Raw genomic sequence first — 27067 nt, 5'->3', positions numbered from 1 at the left:
ATGATAAATCTAAAACGCTCATTTTCCCCGTGCTTGGGGAGCAGTATGTATGCTTTCCTGTATTTAGCAGGCAGACATCATTGTATAATATAAAATCCTCTAATATACGACCTCTAGTGTCTGTCTGATCGCTTCTCCAAAAAGTGGAGTGCGCATTAAAATCTCCAACAACCAGATATGGTTCTGGCAGTTGTTCTAAAAGCTCTTCCAGATCATGAAGGGTTACAGTTAGGTGCGGTTGGAGATACAGTGAGCATATAGTTATTGTTTTATAATGAATGATAGAGACAGCAACAGCTTCGAACTTGGTTTTGAGGCTAATTTCACGTGTTGCTACTCCATTCTGCACTACAATAGCGACACCTTCAGATAACCTATTTGCTTCTTTTCGGTCGCAGCGAAAAACGTTGTGTCCTTTTAAAATGTTTTGGTGTGGTCCTAAGTTAGTTTCCTGTAGGCAAAGGGCTACAGGAGAAAATGAATGTAAAATGTCTTTTATATCGTTGTAATTGTTTATGAGACCTCGGCAGTTCCAGTGTATGAGGAACACCATTTTTTTTTTTTTTTTGGAATGTACCTGAATTTAGGTTTCAGGTTTTTCTGGTCCTGTTATACGAGGTTTTTCTCTCCGTTTTCTTTCTAGAGAGTTATGCCGCCGCTGCAGCGTGGACGAGGAAGGGGTTGTGTCCATTGCCTCAGGGGCTTTGGACGTTTGGGGAGAGTTAGGAGTGTTGTTTGCAGGCTTCCCTTCTGGGGGAGAAGCCTTTTGGGCTGTTGGCTGTGGGGCCAGTGTGCCCTGTTTCTGCGATGGCAGGGCAGCTTTCGCTGCTTCTGCCTGGGGCAAGGATGGCCCTGCCTGAGGCTTACCCTCGGCGGAGACCAAATCCTGTTGTGGTGTGCTGCCCCCATGCTCCACCACATTGGAATAGTTCGGTTTGGCTGTGAACAAAAAAGTGCCCTGTTTAACAAGATATCGCTGTCGTGCCTCTTTAAACGTTATGTTTTCCTTGACTTTTATGGTAATGATGTCCTTCTCCTTCTTCCAAGAAGGACATGACCGTGAGTACGCGGCGTGTTCACCTGCACAGTTTGCGCAGTGTGGCGCAGCTTCACACTCGTCAGATTTGTGTTCATTTGAGGCACATTTTGCACATGTTTGTCGGCCACGGCAGCTCTGGGAGCCATGACCGAATCTTTGGCAGTTGAAACAACGTCTAGGGTTTGGAATGTAGGGCCGGATGTCTACTTTGATGTAACCGACTTCAATGGATTCAGGGAGTTTGCTGGAGTTGAAAGTCAGAACTATGTGCTTTGTTGGTATTTCTTGGTTGTTCTTCCGGATTTTGATCCTGTGTACACCGATTACATTTTGCTCAGAAAGGCCTTCTAGAAGTTCTTCTTCGGTGAGTGACAGGAAGTCATTCTCTGATATCACGCCTTGGACTGTGTTCAAGGATCTGTGAGCACTGACCGTTATTGGGATATCCCCAAATGTTGTAAGTTGCTGAAGGTTGCTGTACTGGAGTTTGCTTTGCAGCTCAAGCAGGAGATCCCCGCTAGCCAGTTTACTAACTTTGTATCCTGGGCCTAGTATGGTTGTGAGAGACCTAGATACTGCAAAGGGGGATATTAGCCGAGCTTGTTTGGCAGGGCTTTCACTGTGGATCACATGATATTTAGGGAAAGTGTCATGCTTTGCTGAAAAGAACTGGGCTGATACATCGGTCCGCCTTTTCTTGGAAAGGCGATCAGTTTGTTTGGAGGAGGAAGCCATAAATAATGTATGATGTTCGGCCGCGGCGCCAGCCACCCACCATGGAGCCCAACGAGGGGACGGGGCAGGAATTGGCAGGCAAGTCCTGTCCACGTCAGCTGTACACCGTAACTATAACCTAATATGGCGTAACTCAGGGTAGTCAGCCACACAAGGTTAACCCTCGCCACCTGGAAGTAAGGAAAAACCGGAAGAGAGTAGAGGACAGGAGAGTTGTAGGATAGAAGATAGGAACGTGAAAGATGAAGGGGAGGATAGGAAAAGGCGACTGCCGATTTCCCCCGGGTGGGTCAGCCCGAAGGTGCCGTCTACGAGAAGCGTGGGCCAAAGTGGTGTGTTGCCTCCACCGAGGGGCCTTAAGGGTCCAAACACTCGGCATCGGCTCAACCACCAGGATCCCCTTTTCCCCAGACACGACGATGCCACGCACGGCTAAGCGTGGGTGCTCGGGGTCCGTGGTGTCGCACAAAACACACAAACACCTGCTTTAACAGGTGCCCCCTGCGGGGGGCAATAGTAGGTCAGTCAAGCTTCGTTGCCTCGAAATCGCAAATCTCAAAATATTGCTTCAGTTGAAATTTTCTGTAGAGCCGAGCTGCTCCCCGCGGTGCCGTGCACTTTGTTACCCATTACCTTACAGTGTTTTCTCAGCGAATTGCGGGCATCTTTAAATCTTGACTGAGAGATGGAGACAAATGCCGCCATTGAAAAATTAAAGCGAGCTTCGCGTGTTGCTGCGAAGACGTCACGAAGCGTGCGGTATCACCGAAAACGAAACCGAGCGGCGCGGAAATCCATTAATGGCGTCAAGCAACAATGCGATCCATCACGTGCTCTCGCGGGGGCTGATGGGAATGAGACGTGCAAGTAGGAGACCCCGCAAAATAGCGCAGGTGGTTTGGCTGGCATTGTGCAGCGCATGCGGTGCGGGGCGTGATTTACTGACTGTCAACTGTAACTTCACAGGACAGGGCGTAGCGGAGGGCTCCGAAAATTACGACCACATGGGGTTTAACCTGCGTTACGTCACGCAATACACGGGCGCCTTGCATTTCGCCTCCATCGAAACGCGGCCGCCGCGTCTGGATCAGCTGTACAGCGCCGTAGAGCCACCGCGACCGGGCGAGATTGACGCGAGTTCGAAAACCAAGAATCTTTATTGTCAAATCTTTGCAAAAGGCAACTGACTTCATGACTGCATCAAATCACTTCATGAAGTCTGTTATTTTTGCCTGACGTTTGCTCATGAGCGTCGGCGTAATGAGGCGTTCATAGGTGGCTACCGCTACCAATGCTTGTTCGTGCTCTTGCGCGCCGGTATGCCTCTGCAAAATGTCTATGGCGTTGAGCACTTCTGTTGCTGTAGGCGCCTGCGTTGCCTCCTCAGTGCCTTGGTCGATGTCATCACCGTCCTCTACAACTTTTTTTCTTGAACGCTTTCGATTATTGCGCTGTCGTCCAGTTCTTCTGTTGTGACAGCATTTTCATCACTGGTGATGAAGTCTGTAAGGCTTACGTCCTCGGGAACGCCGCCTTCGTCGCTCAGCTGCTGCCACGCATCAGCGAAATCTGACTGCGCAGGCGTCTCTCCTTCGCTCGCTTCATCGTTGTCTGCCGCATCCAAAGAGTCGCACACAGCTTTTATGCCAGCCTTTCTAAAGCAGTTTACTATAGTTTCCTTGCTCGTAGACTGCCAGGACGCAGATAGCATTTCAATGCCCATAAACACGTCAATCTTGGTGTCCCGTTTAAAGCGCATGTTGAGCAAAATTCTCTCGATCATGCGCTTCTTGTAAGCACACTTTACGCTGTTCATTACACCTTGATCCAATGGCTGGATTAGAGATGTGCAACTTGCGGGAAAAAATTCCAAGTCGACGTTTGACAGCTCCATGTCAACATGATGCGCTGAACAGTTGTCCAGGAGAAGGCAGATTTTTCTCTTCAGCTGGCCCATTTCCTCATCCAGCTCTTTAAGCCAGTCGCTGAACAGGGCTCGTGTCATCCACGCCTTGTGTTGCTGACGTACTTGACGGGCATCACCCTTCCAGCGAAACAATGTGGTCTTCCACTAACTCCGATAACTAGCTGCTTGCGTTTATCCGTTCCGTCCATGTTCGCACATAGCAACACAGTCAGACGTTGCTTGCTCTGTTTGCCGCCATGGCAACGTTCATTTTTCAGAGCCAAGGTCCTCTTCGGCAAAAGGCGATAGAATAAAGCCGTTTCATCGGCGTTATAAATGTCCGCGATGTCATAGCGGGCGAGAATGTCTGGAACGCGGTCACGAAGCCAATCAGCAGCTCCAATGGCATTCGCCTCCGCACTTTCACCGCTGATTGCTTTGCCAACGATATTGTGGCGCTCTTTGAAACGTTGTAGCCACCCGCTGCTAGCCTTAAATTCATCGCACCCAAGCACACTTGCAAAGTCCAGGGCTTTCTGCTGAAGTATGGCGCCACTCAGAGGCATGTTCTTAGCGCGCATTTCCATGAACCACGTGAATGTGGCTTTCTCCACGTCGCCATACGTAGCCGCTTTCAGCCTCTTCCTTTTCACACTCAGGCCGCTGTCGCTGACAGCGCACATTACGCTGTCCTTCGCCTTTAAAATGGTTGAAAGGGTACTCAGCGATATATCGTACCTGTCCGCCACTTTCTTTTTCTTCTCGCCGGCGGCTACTTCCTTGATCATTTTAACTTTAAGATCAAGAGAAAGCACTTTCCTCTTCCGGGGCGCACCACTCATTGTTGCACAAAAGAGCACCACGATCAGAGAAGGAAACGACTGCCGCAGCGTGCCTTCCCGTGCCAACAACGAGATGCTCTAGGCTTGGATTGGATTGGATTGACAAGGTTGCTCAAGACGTGGAAACGTCAGAGGGGGCACTGTTTACACGTCTGTGCGCCCGGGGCGCCGCAGTGGGGAAACATTCTCCTCTACAAACACGTTTTTACAAAATAAAATTTGAATTTACTTTACAAAATGGCGGAGTTTTTCCAAAATAGTTTTTCTTTGCTCGCAAAAACTTTGTTGCATCGAAACTCCGGTGCAAAACCACTTCGTTAAATCGAGGGAAAAAACACATGCATTTTAATGGAAACAAGAAACTGAAACAAAAAAAGTTTGTTGCATCGCGAACTTCGTTCTATCGAGGTTCGTTATATCGAGGTTCAACTATTAGAGAAGTACCAGAAAGAGAGGTAACAAATGAAATTAAGGCTAACGGCAATTTTAACATAAAGTGCATTATGCTACCACAAACTACACAAAAGAAGTACAGGCAGAGAAGAAATCAATTTGTTGCTTCCATCCTTTTTCTTTCTGCCAGTGTTGTGCACTTAATAACAGCAGGACCCAAATGAAGAGAAAACATAAAATAAAACCACAATAATGGCAAATGTCCGAAAAAGCCTCTTCGAAGCAGCTTCGCATGCTGTCTGGTTAAAATGAATTGAAGGACCACATGTTTGTACACAAACCCATGCTTGTTCCATACCACCAAAAAAAGCCCCTCAAAACTACCTAGGAAAATAGTGCTTCATTCTTCCCAGGAATTCCGACCCAAAATGTGGACTTGGCTTACAGCTGCACTGCGATTCAGGCCATCATACTTTCCAAACAAGATTCATCAAATCGGGAGGGGGGGGGGGGGGGGGAGGATTACACCCCTCCACTTACGAAGCCTCAAGGCTGCCAGTACATGCAATATGTCAAGGTCCTGGAGGACGCTCTTTGAAGGCTGCATTTCTATGCCAGGATCCTTGTTTCCAGAAAATAATAACAGACAAGAAGCTGACCCTGACCCTTTTTAAAGTTGTTTCACAGCGCGCTAATGTTTGCAGTGCCTATACTTAGAGGGGAAAGTCTCTCTGCCACGACCAAAACTGCAAAAGCTGGCTTTTCTCTGAAGCCTGACCTAGCAACAGAGTACATTAGGCCAAAATATTGTGGTTTGCCATCTTTTAAAAGACAGGAATGTGAATCGTGTCATTTCATCAATGCCGCATAGATGACTCCTAAAAGTTTTCAACCCCTTGGGTCTCAACCTAGCCTCCCTTGCCCTGGCCTCCCCATCCCCTTCCCGACCTATACAATAAAGTGATTTCTCTCTACCTTAATCAGATTTTACATGAGAACATATTGGGCTCGTTGTTCCAAAAAGCCATCACCGTTCCCGTACCCTAGAGGTTGAGGGAAAGCTTTCAAGGATGAGTAAAAAAAAACGTCGTTGAAAACGTGTAATGCTGAAAAGCGGTGGCCACAACGAAAGTTCAAGACCCAATATGTCGTTGCCAAAACACATGGCGCCTCTGCGTTCTAGAGAAAAACTGTGCGTAAACAGTGAAAGCTCGTTAATTCACAACTCGTTAATTCGAAATAGTCATCGTGGTCCGGTCCGCAGTGCATAGAAGTCTATGCGCGTAACAGCTCGTTAATTCACTCAAAAATTGGCGCCGCCACCCATAATTCGAACTGCGCGCCGCCAAGCGGCGCTGTTAAAAACCATCGTTGGAAGCTTTCACGGCAGAACGATAGATGGCACGACCATCGGGGCGCCGCTAGGGTGCTGGAACAAGTACTAAACAGTCTTTCCTGCCGCGACTCCTTCGAGGAACGACGTTTTAGTGTTATCGACCACGGTTTCGTGTTGCATTTCGTGAGCCCTCGTTTTGCACGTCGCCTGTTGTGAGCTTGTGTCCGCGAGATGTGTTCGCGTGGGAAATACTGTGCCAAGACGGTGAAGGCGAAAGTGGCTATTTTACGCGAGGTGGATGAACGGAAGGCCAGCAAAGTGGAAATCGCGAAAAAGCACAGGATTCCACCAAGCACGTTGTCGACGTACGTCCGAAATAGGTAGGCCATCGAGGATGCCTATGAAGCCGAAGATTTCGCCAGCAACAGAAAAAGGCTTCAGTTAGCCAAGTATCCGGAAATTGAGACCGCTGTGATCACGTGGGTGAAAGAAATGAGAAGCGCTGACATTCCACTGAGCGGCCCAATTATCATGGCGAAGGCGGCCGATTTCGCCCTGCGCTTGAATGTGGAAGATTTTGTCGCCTCCGAAGGATGGTTTCACTGCTTTAGAGACAGACATAATCTTGTCTTCCGGGTGTTGTCTGGAGAAGCCAAAGAAGTGGATGCAGAAACTTGTGCCACGTGGTGAAGCGGTGCTCTGCAGCAGTACTTAGAAAGCTACTCGGCACATGATATATTCAATGCTGATGAGACGGCTTTGTTTTATAAGCTCCAGCCCGACAGAACAGTAACATTTAAAGGGGACAGCTGCGCTGGCGGCAAGCGAAGAAAAGAGCGGATTACTGTTCTGGTCGCCGCTAATATGACCGGGACGGAGAAGGTCCCTCTTTTTGTTGTCGGCAAGGCACATAAGCCTAGATGTTTCAAGAACATTAGGACGCTGCCGACGGAATACTCCGCCAACAGCAAGGCGTGGATGACGGGCGAATTGTTTAAAAAATGGCTCTTGAAATTCGATCGGAGGATGGAGCTAGGGAAGCGTCAAGTTCTCCTCATTGTGGATAACTGCTCGGCACACAAAGTCGACGCCGAGCTGAAAGCCACAAGGCTCGTCTTTTTGCCCGCCAACACGACTGCGGCCTTGCAGCCGATGGATCAGGGGGTGATCAGAAACATCAAATGTTTCTATAGGCGCCACATGATCGAGCGCATGACTTTGTGCACTGGAAACCAGAAGACCAGCACCATCACATTGCTCACAGCAATGCACATGTTGGTGCGTGCATAGGAGCAGGTCACGCCGTCCACAATTGCAAACTGCTTCCACCACTGTGGCTTTGCTGCCGGAAGTATGAAAGAAAGTGGCGACGATGGGAGTCCGGAGCCTCTGCCTGCGGCTGTGCGTGCTGTGCTGCAGGACGTCAGTTTTGATGATTACGTTGGAGTAGACAGCGATGCAGCAGTGTGCGGTGCCCTAAGTGATGAGGACATTGTCGCTGAAATTGTTGGGGAGCAGTCTGTCCCAGAAGAGGCAGAAGACGAGGACGACGACGAGGAGCAAGAGCCCGTGCGTCCATCCGCGGCAGAAGTTATGGGAGCGCTGAATGTCGCGCGCCTTTTCTTCAGCTTTGAAGAGGGGGAAGAAGACTCCCTGCGTCGCATTCGCATGCTAGAAGACCGAGTGAGTACGGTAGCCCTCAGAGAGAAGAAGCAGAAGATGATAACAGACTTTTTTGCTAAATAAATGTTTTTCGTGCCCTCCGGGCATCAAACGCCTTCATTTTTGCTCACTTTCATTAGTTCGAATTTTGGTTAATTCGAACTGGCCTGGCGGCCCCGTGGAATTTGAATTAACGAGCTTTTACTGTATGTCAATTTCTCAATGCAGAAGCACCCCAGGGGCCACAAGCCGCTATCGCATCACACTTCTAAGGCAAAGCTTAAGTCCTCCCCACCCATAATATTTATAAGGATGAATGCTTTAGCACAGGAGTACTAGTTCAAAATAAGTAAACAAAGCAAAACAGCTTTTGCTCGCCAATTCGGTTTAACCACATCAAAACCCCACCATTTTTTTATTCCCTTTTATTTTCTAGGCAACAGCAGCAAACTATGACACTAATTCTAAAATGAGAACACTTACCTTGTCCAAGTGAAATCCTTCAAAACTAGCTGAAAGTGGAGAGGCTGAACTTGGCACATCTTGAAGGCTGTGTGCTGAGCACCAACTGCCACTGAAGTCTGTGCAGCTTTCCCCAACTGGACAAACAAAACAGCGAAAGGAAGCATTAGTGTACATTCGAAGGAAGTTTAACCACACCAAAAAGAACAACATGCTTGAAAAAGAAAAGACATGCTTGATGGCGAAAAGTCTGTTTCGGACGTAACTTCCTTTAGCCTCATCATCGGGCTCAGTTGCGGCAAGTGGCGCAGCAGTGTAGTTTTTCGTTGCTCTGCCACACGCTGGAGATACAGTAAACTTTTGCAGCTGACAGTATGTTACTGGTGACAGCGATTGCAGTGTCGACACGGACTCGGATAAAGTCTCTGATCAAGAATATAACTATGGTCTGCTGTGAACATTATACCATGGAACGCGGGGAGTGATAATGAGGCTGTGTGCGTGCGAATATAACAATTCGTGCTTTTGGTGACCTTGTACTTTTATACCAAAGGTAAGGCCTGCTTGAAATTAATGTTTTGGTTATATTTACAATAGCTGGCCTAAGTATACCGATTCACATCAATTTAAATTTGCTTTTAGCGCTCCAAAACCTTTGCCCAAAAATTTTCCCGCATCATTATCGGACCCCCCCAACTTCACATCAATTATTCACGGAAAAAAAGTGCGAGCATTATGCAAGTAAATATGGTATCTAAAGTTTTCCATACAGTGTACACGTTCGCTATGTAGTTGCTTTCATGCTGAAGTTAAGATCTCTATAAATTTGACACTAGACAATTAAAAAAGAGAGAGAGAGAGGAAAAGCTCTGGTCATGGAGCGAACTAAAGGGTGTGCAGAACAAATTTGTGCTGGTACGTCACAATGTGTGTCAGTCTTAGGTGCTCTGTGCCACTTTGTGTTTCGCTTGATTCTGGCATTGATCGCTGGCAACTTAGACACTTGAAGCAAGAACAGGGTATGGTTTCAATGCTACAGGTCACATAGACAATCTTGTTCAGGCTCCATAAAGCACGAAGCAAGCTCAGATCTCATGTCACAGTGCCCTGGACATTATTAGATTTTGTGCAAGGGATGTTTGCTGAGCCTATGGTGATATGATACATAACTTTAACGGCTTTGCACAAACAGGGTTATAAAAGGTGACTCGTTTGTTGTACTGTTAGGCCTAGTTGACAACCATGACTAGTGGGTGTTGCAATATTTTATGGAAACAGTAAATGCTTGTATTGATTAAACCACTCGCTTATTTGCATTGAAATTTGGCACACAGATTGCATTCGACCGTCTACCACTTTCAATATCCGTTTGTATGATTCAAATCAGAGATTCAATCAGAATTAATTCCAAATGCGCATCAGCTGCAGCATCGATAACCCAAAAGATGATGCTTTTGTGTGATACTAGTGGCGCCATCTGGTGAATATTCATGGTACGTGGCATAGCGAGAAGGAGAGTTGAGCGGCTCACTTGAAGATACTTGGATGTTACAGTTCGTATAAAGCGCTGCAACACTCAATGTTTCACTTATGGGATCTCTATTATATACTTTCCAATGAGTGGCTACCTAAATTCATTTCCATCTTTTTATCAGCCACCTTATCACCCTTGTCCCATGGTGCAAGGATGTTACAGTTTGCATAAAGCATTGCAACACTCAATGTTTCACTTATAGGGTCTCTATTATATACTTTCCAATGAATGGCTACCTGAATTCATTTCCATGTCTTCTTTTTGTCAATCACCTTATTACCCTTGTCCCATGTGCCACCAGCCTACACATTAGAGTATGTCCACTGTACACGCAATACCTACCAGATTTGGGCAACGATGAAGAGAGGGGTGCCATGTCCATGTACTCAGACGTGGGCACCGAGAGGGCCGCAGTGGGAAAGCCAGAGTGCACAACTGTCGGAGATGAACAGGTGGCATGGCTCACCGGCCGCACGGTCGTGCAGGCAGCAGCAGCTGCTGCTGCAGCCCCCTGAGGCTCCATCGACAGGTACCCCATGTCAGTCGATGACGGCACTGTAGTTTTCTCCAGTGAACTGCTCAGGCTCATTGAGCCCACAGGGCTCATTGGAATGTAGCCATCTCCTATGAAGGAGGTCAGAGTAGCACCACGCAAAGTCAGCAAGCAGCCAATATAGCAAATACCCCTCAGCAGTAGTTGACTTGATCACATCAAAATCTTAATACTACTTTTTTTTTTTCATTGAGTCTCAAACCCATCCTGCATTATATTCGAGATAAGTGAGCAGGGTATTAAGTGTACTTTTAACAGGATTAGACACCTTATGATAACAGTAGCTAGTACACAGCGATGTGATGCAGCGATGTGGCAACACATTGTACCAGTGCAATGCAGGCTTGCTTATAGGTTAAAGACAAGCTCATCTATTGCCATTTATCACACACTAAGATATCAATATATCAAAATGTGTTCCAAGACCCTTCAAATTCGATGTTCGGGCTTAGCTGTAAATGTTTACATAGCAACAATCCCAGAACTAAGCTTGACTGACATTCCTCGCTATATCAGAACTACAAGACAAAGTACAATACAGCCATTTCTCAAAATCTGTGCAGAAATTGAAAGAAACAACTGAACGCATTTCCCAGAACTTGCGAGAGAGGTTGGGTACGTGCCATTTCCTTCAGGAACAGCTGACGCTGGGGACATGCACATCTTTAGGTAGTCACTGGACTCGGATATGTTTGCTGGCTGGTGCGTGCTGAGGCTGCTGCCAAGGGTTGTTGGGCGTGAATAATGGGATCCTTTGCTGCTGCCTGCATGCATCAGAAATAGAAAAGCGACTGAACCTAAAATCAGGACATATGACTGTCAGCTCTTCCAACAAGCTTGTTATTTAGGCCCACAGGGCAGGTAAAAAGCTCACGCAAATAAATACACGTGTATTGATGCGAAAAGAAAATGACTATCACATAAATTCCGACACAAAATATGTTGTAAGAGCTCACAGGCAGACACACAGCCACACCCAGTACCTGTGAAATGCAACCCCAGTGGACATCATGGAGTGCATTTAATCACACATAACGCAACATACGAATGCGCACACAGTCCCTCAAAAAAATAATAATTAGAAAACACTGCAATGACTGGTTGTACAGTGAACAGTTTGCTTTGGCAGGCTCCAAAATAAAGCGCGTAAAAAAAGGAGAAAGAAACGAGGCTGAGGCATATTTATTAGTACTTTGGGGATTCAAAGAGCACTGCTATGGTCTGCAGACCTTTGAGCAACTCCCAGATGTCCAACATGGTCTAGGCTCAGCCTTATATCATCGAGACACTACGACAAGAGCGACTGTAAAGATATGTACATCATTTGTTCAGACATCTGATCTGCACATTACTTAAACATCACTGCAAACTAATAGAAAATACTAGTAATATTTGCCAAAACTAACAGCAACTCAGCAGTTCTGCTTCAGCAAAGATGCGAGCACAGTCAAACAATACGAACCTACTGGTGACGACATCATCAGGTATTCATCGAGACCAGCTTCTTCCTTGATGGTTGGCTCCTTTGGTCCAGCCAAGATGTCCATTGGCAGTGAGTGGCTGTATCGGCTGTAGGCAAGGACATTTGCCATTTTTCAGTGATCAGGCAGACATTTCAATGAAACTTAAAACATATTGCACCACATAATTTCAAAAGAAACTAATTCCTGCTGTCCCATGCCAGATACCTCACAGCGCTGCACGAATAAAAAGGAAAAAAAAAAAACACTGCATCACAGTGGACTGCTTAGGAAGTGCATCAGACCCATCCCAGCTCGATGCGACGCATACAAATTTTCATTTTTTCCTTCAGCTATTGAAGAATGGAATAGGCTGCCACATGAATTTATGGACGATATCTGCCTTGATATTTTTCTTAAAAATGTTGAGTCATATTTTGAGAAGCAAATGGTGTAAACAAAAAAAAATCGTTCCTAAAATGTGTTTCGTTATTCACTGCGAATGTTCAGTTTAGGATTTTATCTTATTAGTACCTATTGTCTAACGTGTTCTATTATTGTGTCGCTTCGCGGTTCTTTACAGTGCTTCATATACGACAAATTGAATGCCCGTTAGAGTGTTGCAGTGCGTATGTTTTCCATTTTTTGTGTTTCTGATGTTTTTCATTTTGTATAACGGTCCCATCAACTCACCCACTCCTGTAAGAGCCTACCAAGGCTTACAGTATGCTTAAATAAAAAAATAAAATAATACCCTTTTTTGTCGTCCCTGCTTTTTTTTTTCCTCTTTCCCTGCAATAGCTCTTATTAAAACTTCACCAGACGAGTCCTCCTTTGACATCCGAAGAAAGGTGTTACATACAACGGAAAATGTCCAGACAAAAATTTAGGGGAGCGTCGAGCTCTGTTTTAAGGGTGGAACACGGCCACGTTAATAGCTCCTCTCGGCGCTCCCCTTGCTGATCCATCCTTTTTATATGCATGCATCTTCCTAATCAATCGTTAATCCCTTAATATGAGCTTGTGGAATTGTATCTCCATTAAAATGTAGACTCACTTGAAGTATTCGGTTTGTCCGTCCGTCTCATCAGCAGAGAGCACACTACTTGTACTGTCAAATGAACCAACCCTGTAACAAAGAAGAGCGTTTTGAGCATCCCTAAATTTGCAACAGAGTTGAAAAAAATTCCCACACAAAAGCAACTTCAACTGGGTTGATATACAGCTAATGTGGCAGCAGGACAAAGGCCCCTACTTTCCAGTTAATACTGCACTATTCCTGTAAATCTGGTTATCTCGCCTGCCTATATCAATTTCTGCTGCATCTTGGTGTCCCTGCCCTCACTAAGAATAATTGCCTGCTTTCCACTTTTTCTTCCCTAATGTACCTTGCTCTCTTCCATTCTGTTAGCGCTATCCCTACCATTTTCCTTTCTTCACCTTGGTAGTGCCTGCATTTACAAGCCTTTTTTGTTATGCTCCAAGTAACTATTCCAGTAAAGGTTGTAATGGCACTCTAAACGCATATTACAGCCCACTAAAAAAAAAGTGATCTATCTCAGAAATGCAAACGAAAGGTAGGAAGCTGCCAAAACAGGTACGCTTTCTGATTACACTGAACCCACGGATGGGGACATGGTGGTCTCATACAGGGCATCAGCCGAGTGCTTCCAACAAAATGGCTGCAGAATTATCAATTAACCAAATAAAATCAAAATCACTTTATTCCAGGGAATTTCTTGCACTAGGAGGCGACTCCACAGATCCACAAACACCGCTGTTTCATGCAAGCTATCAGTTAGACACGTCGCCGTATATTTAAAAACTTCTTTAATTAAAATGGGAATGGTTTCGGATACACCTGTGCATTACAGTATGGCTTGGCATAACTAATCTGAGAGTTAATGAGATGTCACAAGAAAAAATGCACCTTAAAAAAACTGCTTGTTAACATTTTTTTAGTGAATGACGCTCTTTCACAGGTTGTGAGTTTGTAGACATTCTACTCTCAGAAGCATCACACTCCAATAGGTTATTACCCCGTGGTATACATATCTTTTGTTATTTGTCAGTTTTCAAACTACTTCTATACTGCACCTCGCTGGATGAAATATAATAGTGACAAGAAGTTTTAGGCAAGCTACCTGAAGCTACCTGACAAGCTCTCAAGTTTATTTATAGTATATATATATATATATATATATATATATATATATATATATATATATATATATATATATTTTAATTGGGTGATGTTGTCTACATGAAAAGTGTTAAAATACATAGCAACAAAGCTGGTCAGCAGTGGAATAGAACCTGCCCTGCAGAAACGTTAACATTTGCAGTACAGTCAAACCCACTTATAACAATACTGGTTTTAACAATATATTGGATGTAGCAATGGGCAGCCACTGCTCCATCAGGTTTTCCATGTGCTCTACGGTGAAATAAACTGCTTTTTACAACAGTGTCATATTATACTGTTAAGACAATCAAATATGGTTCTGAAAGTCAACAAAAATGCGGAAACGTGGAGACCACAAAAGCGCGCGCGTACGTGGAGACGTCAACAACGCCGATGCAGCGACGATTAAAAGGGACACAGCGTGTTGAGCCAATACGTTGGTCAGGTGTGCCGGGCAAGCTTGCATGCCACACAGACGCGGGGCAGGACGGAGCACTTCCTCCCGTGGAGGAGGAGGAGGCAAGACATAAGGCGCTGCCAGGCACTGCCGTTTGGAGGGAGAGCTTTGGGCACTTCCCCTCGAGACCACCTGTGGCCTAGGAAACTTGCGTCGTCTTTCCCTCTGCACGGTGGAGCAGTCTATTCTGAGGGTGCGCTGACCGTGATGCATTGCACTATCCTCCCCTATTTGCTTTGTCCAGGCCCCCACTCTGCAGCTGCGCATGTTTTGTGGCAGGCATGCAGCCAGTGTTCATGCACGTTTTTTTAGCGTGGTTATCCTAGTGTGCCATCATCATTGCCATAATCTTGCTGGCCCTGGATTTTCCATGAACAGCAATAGGGGATTCTCCTTCAGGAAACACGACACAGCCAGCTCAGAAGAGGAAGTGAACGGCAATACCGCTAAAGTTAAGCGGAACATTGTAGGTGAGCATAAGGAAAGCGTATTAGTGTGCAACTTGGTGCGCAAGTACGGCCTGATGCAATTGACAGTATCGACAATCATCCGCAAAGTGCTCAAGATTGAGAACGAAACCGATGTCAGTGCTGCCCATGCAATGGACGACGACCAGAAAAGGGTTCGACAGGGGGCCTACAAAGACACTCTACCAGTGATTCTTGAACACCTGTGCAGTGAACATGCCGATTAGTGGCCTGATCCTAGCGCAGAAAGCGAAGAACTTCGCATACTTCCTGCGTAACACCGTTTTTTGACACAGCAATGACCGAATTTTGATCTACAGTGATGACGACGCGTCTGGACTTGACGAATTTTTTTACATACCCTTAATACAGTCGCGACAGATGAAGAGCCGACAGATGAGGCTATCGACACCGCAGTCACTGGCGTGGAGGAAAGTGACAATAGCGACGGCGAAGAAGAACCGGAACCTGTATAGGTGGCGCCTCACCAGGAGGCTTTGAGAATGACAGACTCCCAGCGGGACTTTGTTTTTGCTAAAACCTTCCACTGCACTTTGTTCAGCAGTTGGATGCCCTGCAGAAAGATTTCTGCCAGATTGCCGTGAAAAAGACGATGCTTACGGATTACAGGTTTCTTCCCGCTACGAAATAAAAAGTGTAAGCTACCTCGTCCTCATTAAATGTGGTTTGTTTTCTTTGTTTTTTCAGCCTAACCAGGTTATAACAATTATCGGTTACAACAATGATATTTCCATGGACCTTCAATATTGTTATAAGTGGGTTTGACTGCATTTAAAATGCTTCAACTTTGGTCTGTAGGACATTCCTTATCCAGCATCACACAGGTGCCTACCTACACCAAAACTACAGTGAGCAGTGTATTACAAGCTGCCCAATGAACATAATTAAAAAGCAGGACTCTGACAACAGCTCTTGTATCTTGAATGCCTAGCACGAAATTATTGCGAATGGCAAGTTTTACACCAAGGAGGAAAACGCACAAAGGAACACAGCAGCTACTGACTGTCACCAAAAAAATCTTACAGCAACTTCATATCGCAGTTGTACCTAAACGCTACAATTTTAAGAGACGAACATGACGTGGGACCTGTCCAACAACAACCTTGCTGTTAGCATCAGCTTGAGTTTAATAACCAGGAACCAAAAAGACAGGACCAGAAAATGAGGTAAAGTGCTAAACCTAATACTTCCTCTTCAAACCTTTTCTGCAGACGCAACCTTATACAGCGCTTGGCTAGTAGTTGTGGCAAATTAAAAAATTTTCCGAGATCACTGCAGAATCTGCACTGGAGAAATGCGTAAGCCTAAGCGTTGCTGTGTTGTCCGCGAGATGTGTCAGCAGGATTCCGCGAGTGATAGATACCGAGCCTTTCCTTTCCTGTAAACCCCTTAATTGTCTAATTAATTACCTAATCAACCCACACCAACCATTTCGTCACACACCTTTCCTTAATGCTCTATACAACGGTAACATTCTTTTTTTCGATATGCCAATTACTTCCTCTTCCGTGAGTGACAGATACTGGGAGTTTCCTTTCCTGTGAACCATTTAAGTGGCTCTAAGTTTCGAACAGGCGAAACAAAGAGGCATCCGTGTACTGTGCTATGTCAGTGCACGTTAAAGATCTCCAGGTGGTCGAGATTACTAAGGAGCCTTTTACTACTGCACCCCTTTCACTCCCATCTTCCTCCCCTTCTTTACAGTGGGGTTAAGGTGTCCATAGAACAAGTGTGACAGACATTGCGCCTTTCCTTTTCTGCAAACCATTTATTATTGTTATTGGCTCTAATTAATTACCCAATTAAACCACATCAACCATTTTGTCACTTACACATCTTTCCTTGACGCTCTATCCTACGGTACCATATGATGCCATATATGATGCTTACACATTATTAAAATTACAAGACTGATTTTTAATCCTGAAATTATGACATTTTGAATACTACTTTAGCGTTACACTGGAGGGCAGCTCTTGTCTGTGTTCGTGTACTGCATGTTCCTCCCTGGCTTACGCACAAATGCTGCACATTAGCCTACATGCGAGGCGCCACCTACGGTCACAAATACCCGCACACACACACACAGACATCCAAGCATACTCCCAAGCACTCTGGGACCTACGTGATGGGGTTGTTGTTAGACGGTGGGGAGACCGAATAGGTCCTCCCGTAAGAGCTATGGGGCCTGGCCGTTGACTCAGCGGTGTGGGTCCGAGAAGGGAGCCCACTGCAAATTGCCACCCACGGGCAGGACAGGCAGCAGCAATTTTAGCGGGTGGCAAAAAGTGTATGCACCAAAATGGCGCATGCTTTGAGAAGCCTTAAGATGCTCAAAAAATAAAAAAAGAAATAAAACAACATCAGACAAGAAAAGCAACAAAATCATAATCCCCAAAGCAGGGCTCTTGCCAGGCAACTGACAAAAAACAAGGCTTCGACATATCAGAGCGCAACATGGCAAACACGTAGGATCGGAGGTAGCCCAATAAATATGCCCCTCAAAAAATATATGTGCTGCCTTGCAATTGCTTTTAACGAACCTCAGTTATGAGAGGTCGAACAAAAGCAGTATCCCAGCTGCGGTGTCCACATATGGATGAAGGCAAAATGGCATTGGCTGGAGTGTCGCTTTTGAGGTGTATTTTCCGCTTTATTGATGAGTTGCAACCGAATATATGAGTATAATCATTTCTAATTTAACTACTGCGAAATCAAATGATCAGGCTAAAATTCATGAGAGATTCTAGGTGCGTTTTTGACCGGATTTTATATCGCAAGATCAGAACTGATAACTCAGCTGTGAAAAATGATGCCCGCTGAAGAAAAAATGAGAGCTGCTTTCTGAAATAAGTCCAAAAAAAAAAAATGACAGCCAGATTTTCAGAAAATGAAACCAGAAGTCACCTACTCATAGTCCGAGTCATTTCGGAACATTCAGCTCCACACACCATACCACACCACACCATATGAGTTTATGAGATACCAAGCCCACAACGAGCCTATATATCTGCACTTCTGCATGGGTGTAGGGAATTTAAAGGGCACACCTCACTCATTGCATACGCATGCAGACTAATTTTGTGTAGCAAGGCTAATGAGGAAATACTCATTTCTTTCAGATTGCGCACCCTGTCAATGTTTTGATACCGACCGTAGCAAATGATGTCGCAGGTTCGAGACACTTCCACTGTCGAGACATAAGTCGCGCCAAGTGCAATCCTCTCGTGCAGCATTGCTTTCACACAGTGCTGTGCACACACACAACTCACGGCGGTGCGTCATGGATTTAAAATAAATATTGACGAGGCTAAAAAAAGAGCTGCTTCTGTTTCTTCAGTAAATTTAATTAAATGCTTTTTCTCTGACTCCAAGTTAGGAAATTATATATTAATTCGAAAGACAAAAAAGCCCTCCTTCTGCTTTCTTGTCAGTGTAAAATGTACAAAACTTGACGACGTGTAAGCCATAAAAGCATAGCAGACTGCAAAGCATACAGATTGCTATCTTCACTTCTGAATGCAGAGAGTGACTCTTAGCAGTTCAATATATTATTGCTTCAAAACTCTGCGTGCTCAAAACACGAGTACCCACTAACCTGACAGAGAAAAATTTGTATTCTTTGAATATAGAAAATACAGTAGAACCTCAGTGATAGGAATCTCACAGTGTCGCGAAAAAATTCATATCCGAACATTCGTATCATCAAAATGAAAGAAAATAAGTATGCAGAATAGAAGTATGGGAAAGGCAGTCGTGCAGATCAGTTTACATCCGAGAAGGTTTATTACTGTCGCATGGTCACAGCTTGCCACTCGCAGCGCACCCAGCACGGCAGGAGTAGAGTCACTCGATAATTTTCAGAGTACCTTTTCCCCACGCCGCTGCTCCACTGATTGGTCGGCATGGGTCATATGGTACGCCGAGGCCCGTCTTCGCCATCAAGCTTCTAAATAGTCATAGCGCAGACGTCTTTCACTGCAGTGCGCGTGCGGAGATTGCTGTAATTCGCGTCTGGGTTTTGTTGCTCAGGTTTTTTTTCTTTAAGTACTTAGAACGGCAGAATGCCAGGCTACAGCAACCTGCATGAGTCCGGAAACATTGTTAAAGCGAAAGCCTTTCTAGGCTAGGTCGTTTAGCAAAAATAGCAGACGTGTGAGGAGTGAGATTAAGAAAACGATTGATGCTGATAAGTAATGAATGAAGTTACAGACGTCGATATTGTTAATGAGTAATGCTAATGACTAACAGTGATGATTAATAATGACTTGCAATTGGCAGTATGTCAAACTACGACTTGTAATGACCGTAATTGACTGGAAATGAGTAAGAATACTTAGCAATGAGTGGTAAAGACTACAATGACTAGGCATGACTCATCATGACTGCTAATGACTACAAAACGACCAATATGTCAAACGACTTGTAATGACCTCAGGTGATTGGAAATGAAACGCTTAGCTATGAGTGAGAATGACTACAATGAGTAGGTAAGACTCATAATGACTACGAAACAACAAACATGTCAAAAGAAGACGAAATGATTGGAACTGATTGGAAATGAGTAAAATGACTAGGCATGACGACTGCTAATGACTAGGAAACGACCAATATGACAAACGATGACTTGTAATGACCGCAAACTGACTGGAAATGAGCAAAAATGCTTAACTATGAGTGGTAATGACTATAGTGACTAGGAATGACTCATCATGACTACGAAAGGAATAATACGTCAAACGGCGTCTTAAATGGCCGCAACTGACCAGAAACGAGCAAAATTTTGCAATGAGCGATAATGATTACAATGACTAGGCATGACTCATCATGACTATGAAAGGACCAATATATCAAACGATGACTTGAATGGCTGCAACTGACTGGAAACGAGTAACAGTACTTAGCAAAGAGGGATGAATGATTTTTATTGCGTCAACAAAGATGTTTAACAAGCAAGCACGAGTGCGCTTGCGTCAAAGTATGAAAGTGTGCATGCGCATCTGCAGCAACCTACAGTTTGTTGGCATCTGCATCACCACAGAGAATCGCTCAATGTGGTCATTTACGATGGTAACCGAGGAAGGTAAGAAAGTGCGATTGACCACAATGCCATGAAAATCACAACAGAATAGCAAGGTGTCGGATTAATCGATAGAGCTCTTTGGCAAGACTGGAATGATCCACATGCAGACCACCGCTCAGCCTTCCATACAAGCTTACCTTCACAGTTCGCAAATTCTGCTGTTTCTAAAATAGCTGTGGTGCCCTTCAAGGCAATGCACAGGCAAATAAATGCCCATGCTGATTTCAAAACGTCCCCTGCATGTGACTGGAATATAGCCGTGCCAAAGGCACACCTCGAGCAGTCGGAAGCTTCATGGCTGCACCGGTCATGGTTGTCAGCACACGATGGGACCTTCACGGTACTCTGATAACTATCGAGTGACTCGAGGCAGAAGATAGCGATGTCGACGACGTTGTGGGCCACGTGCCTCCACAGACGTCTCTCAGCTTTTCGCGGCGTGGAAAGCGATCACGATGCCGGCAATGTGTGGTCCGCCCACCTCCGCGTACTTCTCGCAGCGCCTACAGTACGACAGGAGATGGCGCTATGCATGCCACGAGGCAACAGAAACTGCTCACGAATCGTGAATGTGGAGCCAGCGATGTGCGGTACGTGCGCGCTCGCCGCGTACGCCACCATCAGCTAATGCAGTTGCGATGTCTACGGTTTGCAGGCCACGCGCCGCTGAAAGCTTTTCGCGTCGTGAGCCCGACAGACAATCGCGATGTCGGCCAGGTGCGGACTAAGCGTCGCCGTAAACTACTCGTGATGCGTACATACAGCGCAGCTGGCGATCGCGGAGTCAACGATGTGTGGTCAGTGCGTAGTGCTGAAGGTTGCAGTGGCAGCTCGCGCGTTAGTGTCACCTGTAGTGGCGTGGAAGAGTGCTCAGCACATTCGAAATTTTGCACATTGTACACATTGCCCTCCGGCTGGGGAATTTCGCGAACTCGTATCGTGACGAAATTCGTATCAACCGGATTCGTATCACCGAGATTTTACTGTGTTTGGTTTGTTGGGTTCAACGTCCCAAAGCAACTCGGGCTATGAGAGACTCCATTTTACTGTACGTAATCTGCCAGAAAAGGCACACACCTCTGTAATGTCATAATTAGATAATTGGCACAAGCTGCAGAGAAAAACATAAACAAATGAGACATAAAAGCAGAAGAGATTATCAACTGACTTCTTGCAATTAAACTTACCTAAAAAAAAAAGAGAATGATGTTATATACCAAAAACTTTTAGCAATCAAAAGACAAAATTGAACACCAGAGCTTTATTCTCATGAATAGTAATCAAGAATGTACAAAAACAGCTTTAGTAAGAATCCAGCTAATTAAAATGCTTTAAACTGATATTAACAAAACAAAGATTAACAAGACAAGCAAGGTGAACTGGCAAAGATTCTCGTAATTACCACTTTCCAACTACATTTTCTTTTTGCTCAAGTATGCCATCTCTGCACCGTGCGCCCAGTTAAAAACCCTGCAATCATACAGCTTCTCCAAGGTTCATTCAGTCTGCACGGCATAAACATCTCACTATCATCGGCACCGTAGAGCATGACTGCCGAGTTCCGTTCTACATAATATGGGTGAACTTAGAGTTTTGCTCGTATGCAAACCACACAAAGATGTGCTCATGCAACACCATTACACACAAACGGGACTAAAGACAGTGACCAACAACAAAGGAATAAATACAGTGCTCATTTTTGTTGTGACTAAATTTCTTTCAAAACAGGCTGCTCACCCATACTCGAAAGTTTGTGGAACACGAAATCAGAAAAGAAGATTTAAACGTGATAAAGCTATGCTTTGTAGCTTAACACATTAATCAAAGTGAGTATGCTAGCATTTGCCACTGAAAGGTAGGAGACTGCGTCAAGGCTGTCTTGTGGTTGCCAGCAGCTAGGCGGGTAATGGAGACAACAGGGGAAGAAATTTGGGCTATTCGGTGGTGCAAAACCAAGACAATGGACGAGTGAAGAAACACACTGCTGGTGGTGTGAGTTTCTTCACTTGTCTCTTGTATCGGTTTTGCACTCCCTTTTACATCATGGAGACAGCAGCTTTATCTTTGCACACAGCTCACGAAAACACCACAGGGGATGGAAACAACTAACAATTTGCTGCGTAGTGCCAGTCCCCAAGAACATGATGCATGAAAAAGTAAACCGCCAATGGCAAGATTGGGGAGATGCTGACCTGGTCTCTCCGTGTGACTCGCTGCTGTTGCGACTGCGGGACGTTGGCATGGAGTCACACCGGTCCCGGCAGCTTGTGGAAGCGTGCGGAGTGGCCACAGCGTGTGCGGGCCGTTTGTGCGCGATGGGCTTACTGTTCTCACTGGTTGACGAGCTTCGGGGGCGGGTGAAGGGACCAAGCTCTTCCTTGTTGCGAGAGGTCTTCATTGCCCTGGGAAAAAAAAAAAGGTGAGCAGCGTATAAGGTGTTTCATGATGGAACAGGAAAAGCCCATTGAGCCTCGTTAATTTAGAAATCCAGGTATTTTGAACTGCCAGCTCAGTCCTGGGCAATACCCTTGCAAGTCTATGGCGTCGAAAACCATGGGCCTCCCTGCCAAGCTAGCTCAGCTGAGCACCGCGTCGGATGATGTTGCAATCATGCAATCTGCAACAGTCTGCAATCATGCTAGGCCAAATTGAGAAAAAAAAAGAGTTAGTGAAACATCAACGAAACTGCTCTGTACTCACCCCAGAATGGTCTCGTGCATGTTCTGAGCGATAACGGTGTCCTCCGTCTGCATCCACAGCTCTCCTGAGCCAGTGACAGAGGAGCGACCCAGTTCCATGAAGAAGAAACAGTCGGAGTGGCCGCATCGCCGGATGCTCATCAGCTGGACGAGAGAATGTCAACGCCACACTTCGATAATATATCCCTGCCAACACCACTGCACTGAGAGAACATGACTACCGCATTTTCTTTTTCGGCAACTGCGACCACCAACAGCACATCTGGCGAGACCAAATATCGGCATTTTTTTTTTTTTCGCGGATGTTGGAGGAATGTGTTGCCAGAAGATGAGCAGAAATCAGTTCTACGTTCTACGCCACATTTCGACAGTTGTGCGCGTGCCAAATGCGAAAAGTTTGCCTTTTCTCGATGTCACGACGCATAAAAATTCGGAAGATCGCAAAAACTTCCACAAATATCTCTTCTCGGGCTTTGATAGCGCCATGAATTTGAGCAGACGAGAATTTTATGTTCTGCATCGTACACAGGTGGCCTAGCTAACCCAAAACATATACGCAAGCAACTGCAACAGCAAACATGAGATGCAACTAGCAACGGCAACTTTGGCTTCAGCTTGATTTGGCGTTGATCGGCTGCTTAGCTGATGATGCCGACTGTGCTAGTGTGACCGCTGATGGTGATGCTAGCAACTACGGTGAAGATGCATATTGCACGATGCCGGTTTTACAAAATATATTCTTGCACAGGCAGAGAAAAGCTTATTCCGAGATATAGGGCTGTAGTTATGCTGTCGGAAAGTTCAGTAAAAAAATGGGAGGTCTTCTGGGCAAATCGGGAGGGTTGATAGGCGTGCAACAATGTGAGGAAAAGAGTGTCAGTGCTATTAAATATCCATTGGACACTTATCACACGCCTCTTCCTGCCGTGTAACACAGCATTATGTTTTGAGTGATAACAAGCTGGACAGTCAAAGTAAATACAGTACACCCTTACTGATACATTACAAAAAAAAAAAAAAAAACGCTTAAGAAATACATTATTTGGAAAAACATACCATACCTTTCGAATGAGGTAAGCATAAAAATATAGAATAGTAGACTGACTAGCATTCCTTCACATCAGGTATGAACAGCTCCATTTTTTTAGCGATTACAGAATTCAGTCCATATTTGTGTTGCCCTAAGCACGGAAGACATTTAGTAACAAATCCGGCTCCGTGACAGCAGTGACGAGCCAATATTGCTTCGTTGGTTGTTTCCAAATGCTTCCTCTACTTTCATTATTGGTCTGTGGAGAAGCCATTACGATGGAATAGATTCGCTGAGTTTTTGCCTTTCATACTGCATTCCCCAGACCTGGTCTGCTTGTATGCAAACGCATGGCTGCAGTAGTCAAATGGTTCACCCCTATGCCCCTTGAAGCCACTGCACTCCTTTTCCCGAAATCATGTCTCCACAGGAACAGGCGTCTTGTCTTTGATGCTTCACCCCTTTGCACCTAAACACTGCATGGAAGCAACCTAGATGGAGAAGCACCACTGTTTGGTTTTTCACGTTGCACGCCTCGAGATTTGGCCCCTTCTTATTTTAGCACACATCTGGACTTCTCCAAACATATTATGAGATCACAATTTGTCAAAATTTTGGATGTAGTAATCAGAGACATTGCATTATTAACCGGGAGAAAAACACTGAATCAATGGGAGATTTTTACTGCCCGCGATTTTGAGCATATGAAACGGGAAATCGCACAAACCGGGAACGTATCAATGATGTTCTACTGTAGTCCCTGACACTACAGCTCAAAGTTGGGGCTCGAGAGCCCATCAAGGTTTTTTCCTCTCGACGTTACCTCATTCGTGAGCAAAAAAATTTCAACTTCAGTTGACTACACTGTTCTTAAATGCAGAGGTATAAGAGGTTAGCAAGAAGGAGGAAAATGCTATATGAACAATCCCATTTCTGTAGCAGGGCAACTGTTCCTTGCGATTAGTTGGCAACTATAACACATGCCTCAAATGAAAAAAACATATAAATAAAATTCCTTCGGGCTTCTTTTAGGGACGGGTTTGACAGCCTCTATGAAGACTTCAAGGCTACAGATGTTGAGATGAGGAAAGCATATAGCACAGGTGGAAAAGCATGGCTCACCGGAAACTCGAGTGTCTCGGGGTTTTCCTGGTCAGTGTGCATCTTGACCAATGTGAGCGCGCTAGCTGTTAAGCACAGTCTATGGGGGCCAGTGATGTTGCGGCTGCTACCCAGGCCCTTCGTCTTCACATTCACTTGCCAAACATGTTCTGCATGAAAGCGCACAGACGAGATATGAAAAAAGCATGAGGTAGTCCAAAACTACCAATGTAGGTTGTGAGGAACGAATCATTTAGATGTAGGCTTGCCATACAATGCTAACGTTACGAATCACTTTGATGACAATAGTAGTAGCCTGGTGGTGACAACCTACAACATTCTACTAATTGCACGCATGAATTTTACCCTAACATAGTCAGCACTCAACAGCAGGCAGCATGAACTATACGGGCCCGATATTAGTATACTAGTATAGTCGAACCTTGGTATAACGAAGCAGTACGGGGCACAAAAATTTGTCATATCCGGTATACATTATAAAAGTGAGCGCCCAAATTCCTGTAAATAAGTTTGCTAATAAAAAGAAACAAAATGCACACTAATACGGACAACACAAAGGTGCGAGAACGCACAATTTTTTTAAAATTAAAAGCTTGGTATAAGCATGAAACCTCGCTTTTCATTCTGCATTGGAGAGCAAAAATCAATATACTTAGAAGGTATGGTAACTCCGCGCGCACATACGGGTCGGTCGCAGTGGCACAGGCATGGCAGGGGCTCACACCATGACGAGACATGCCAGCCACATGCCTGTCAGCCGTTGCATGGCCGAACTCTAGCAGCGGCGGTGATGCTCAAGCCTGGCCTTCCGTTCATGAACTCAGAGATCCCACCTCCGCGCGCGATGATCTCGGAGGCCATAAGCCATTGGTGATAGTTTTTGTTGCCGCCGCTAAATCACGCGGCACGCGAACGCGCGGGCGAGTTAAAACACTTCTGCGGCGGGTGATCTGATTGATTGAAAAATTGCATTTGTTGATGTTATTTTTGACTCCTTTACGCATTTTTTGCCATTTTAATGTAAAGCACTGCTTCGTTATAACCGATCTGGAATCAAATTTTGAAATCTGTTTTTCGTTATACAGAAAGAACTCCCATAGAAATAAAACAGACAAACTAAACTTTGATTTCAGTTCGTTTTATCTGATAATTCACTTTATCAGTGTTCTTTATAGAGAGTTTGACTGTACTGTGTTGGCAACATCCTGTATGTGAAGGCCTCCCCCATTTTCCTCTAATTAATCCGGTCCTGTGCTAGCTGCATCCGTGCATGCTTTTTAACGTCAGCCACCCACCTGATTTTCTGCTGCCTCCTGCTATGCTTTCCTTCCCTTGAAATTCAATTTGTTACTCTTAGAGACCATCAGTTGTCCTCTCTTTGCACTACATGTCCTGTCCATGCCCATTTCTTCTTTTTAATTTCGACTAGAATGTCAGTAACTCGAGTTATTTCTCTGACCTACCCTGCACGCTTCCAATCTCTTAATGTTAGCCTTACCATTTTCCGTTCCACGGCCCTCTGCGTTGTCCTCAACTTATGTAGAAATCTTTTCGTTTAACTCCATGTTTCAGCACCATAGGTGAATACCGGTAGCATGCAACTGTTGTACACTTTCCTCTTGAATGATATCGGTAAGCTGCTAGACATTATGTGCGAGTGCCTTCAAAACGTGCTCTATCCCAACCTTGTCCTCCTAGTTATTTCCCTTTTGTGGTCCGGATCTGCAGTTACTGCCTGCCCAAAGTAGGCCTTCTGCCTACCACTTCCAGAGCTTCGCTACCTATTTTAAACTGCTGTTCTTTTCCTAGGCTGTTCAACATTACCTTAGTATTCTGCCAAGGATGATGATCTTAGCCTAGAAGCAATGAACAATAATTTCAGATATCATTACTGAGTGTGCGGTAGAAATAGGCAGTAGAATTGTTAGAGAAGGTACCGGTTACTACCTGGCCTAAGTATACATATCTGCCTATCACTTTATAGAAACTAAAAGCCTGTTCAGGGCACTACTGTTGTTAACACACACAACTAGTTGTACTTTATACTGGAACCTCTAGGTGTTCCTGTAAGCATGAAAGGA

General features: G+C 45.1%; 1 protein-coding gene across 2 annotated transcripts in view; it reads right to left on the bottom strand.

The window, feature by feature from the left end:
- Positions 1-27067, bottom strand: part of chico (insulin receptor substrate 1 chico) — a 47869-nt gene that overhangs the window by 11512 nt on the left and 9290 nt on the right. The window contains exons 4-12 of one of the 2 annotated variants that reach the window (XM_084589352.1): positions 24987-25135; positions 22836-22978; positions 22328-22537; positions 17178-17282; positions 12980-13051; positions 11925-12031; positions 11086-11226; positions 10252-10533; positions 8397-8512 (exon numbers count right to left, since the gene is read on the bottom strand). In XM_084589352.1, the coding sequence (XP_084445478.1) occupies positions 8397-8512; positions 10252-10533; positions 11086-11226; positions 11925-12031; positions 12980-13051; positions 17178-17282; positions 22328-22537; positions 22836-22978; positions 24987-25135 (1325 nt within the window). The remainder of the gene's footprint in view (positions 1-8396; positions 8513-10251; positions 10534-11085; positions 11227-11924; positions 12032-12979; positions 13052-17177; positions 17283-22327; positions 22538-22835; positions 22979-24986; positions 25136-27067) is intronic. The other variant, XM_084589359.1, reaches the window with a different exon arrangement.

This window comes from Amblyomma maculatum, chromosome 1 (assembly GCF_055883805.1).
Source record: "Amblyomma maculatum isolate TAMU_Amacu chromosome 1, ASM5588380v1, whole genome shotgun sequence".
In the NCBI taxonomy this organism is placed as follows: domain Eukaryota; kingdom Metazoa; phylum Arthropoda; class Arachnida; order Ixodida; family Ixodidae; genus Amblyomma; species Amblyomma maculatum.
The sequence above is the reverse complement of the archived record's forward strand: the minus strand, read 5'-3'. Positions and strand labels throughout refer to the sequence as shown.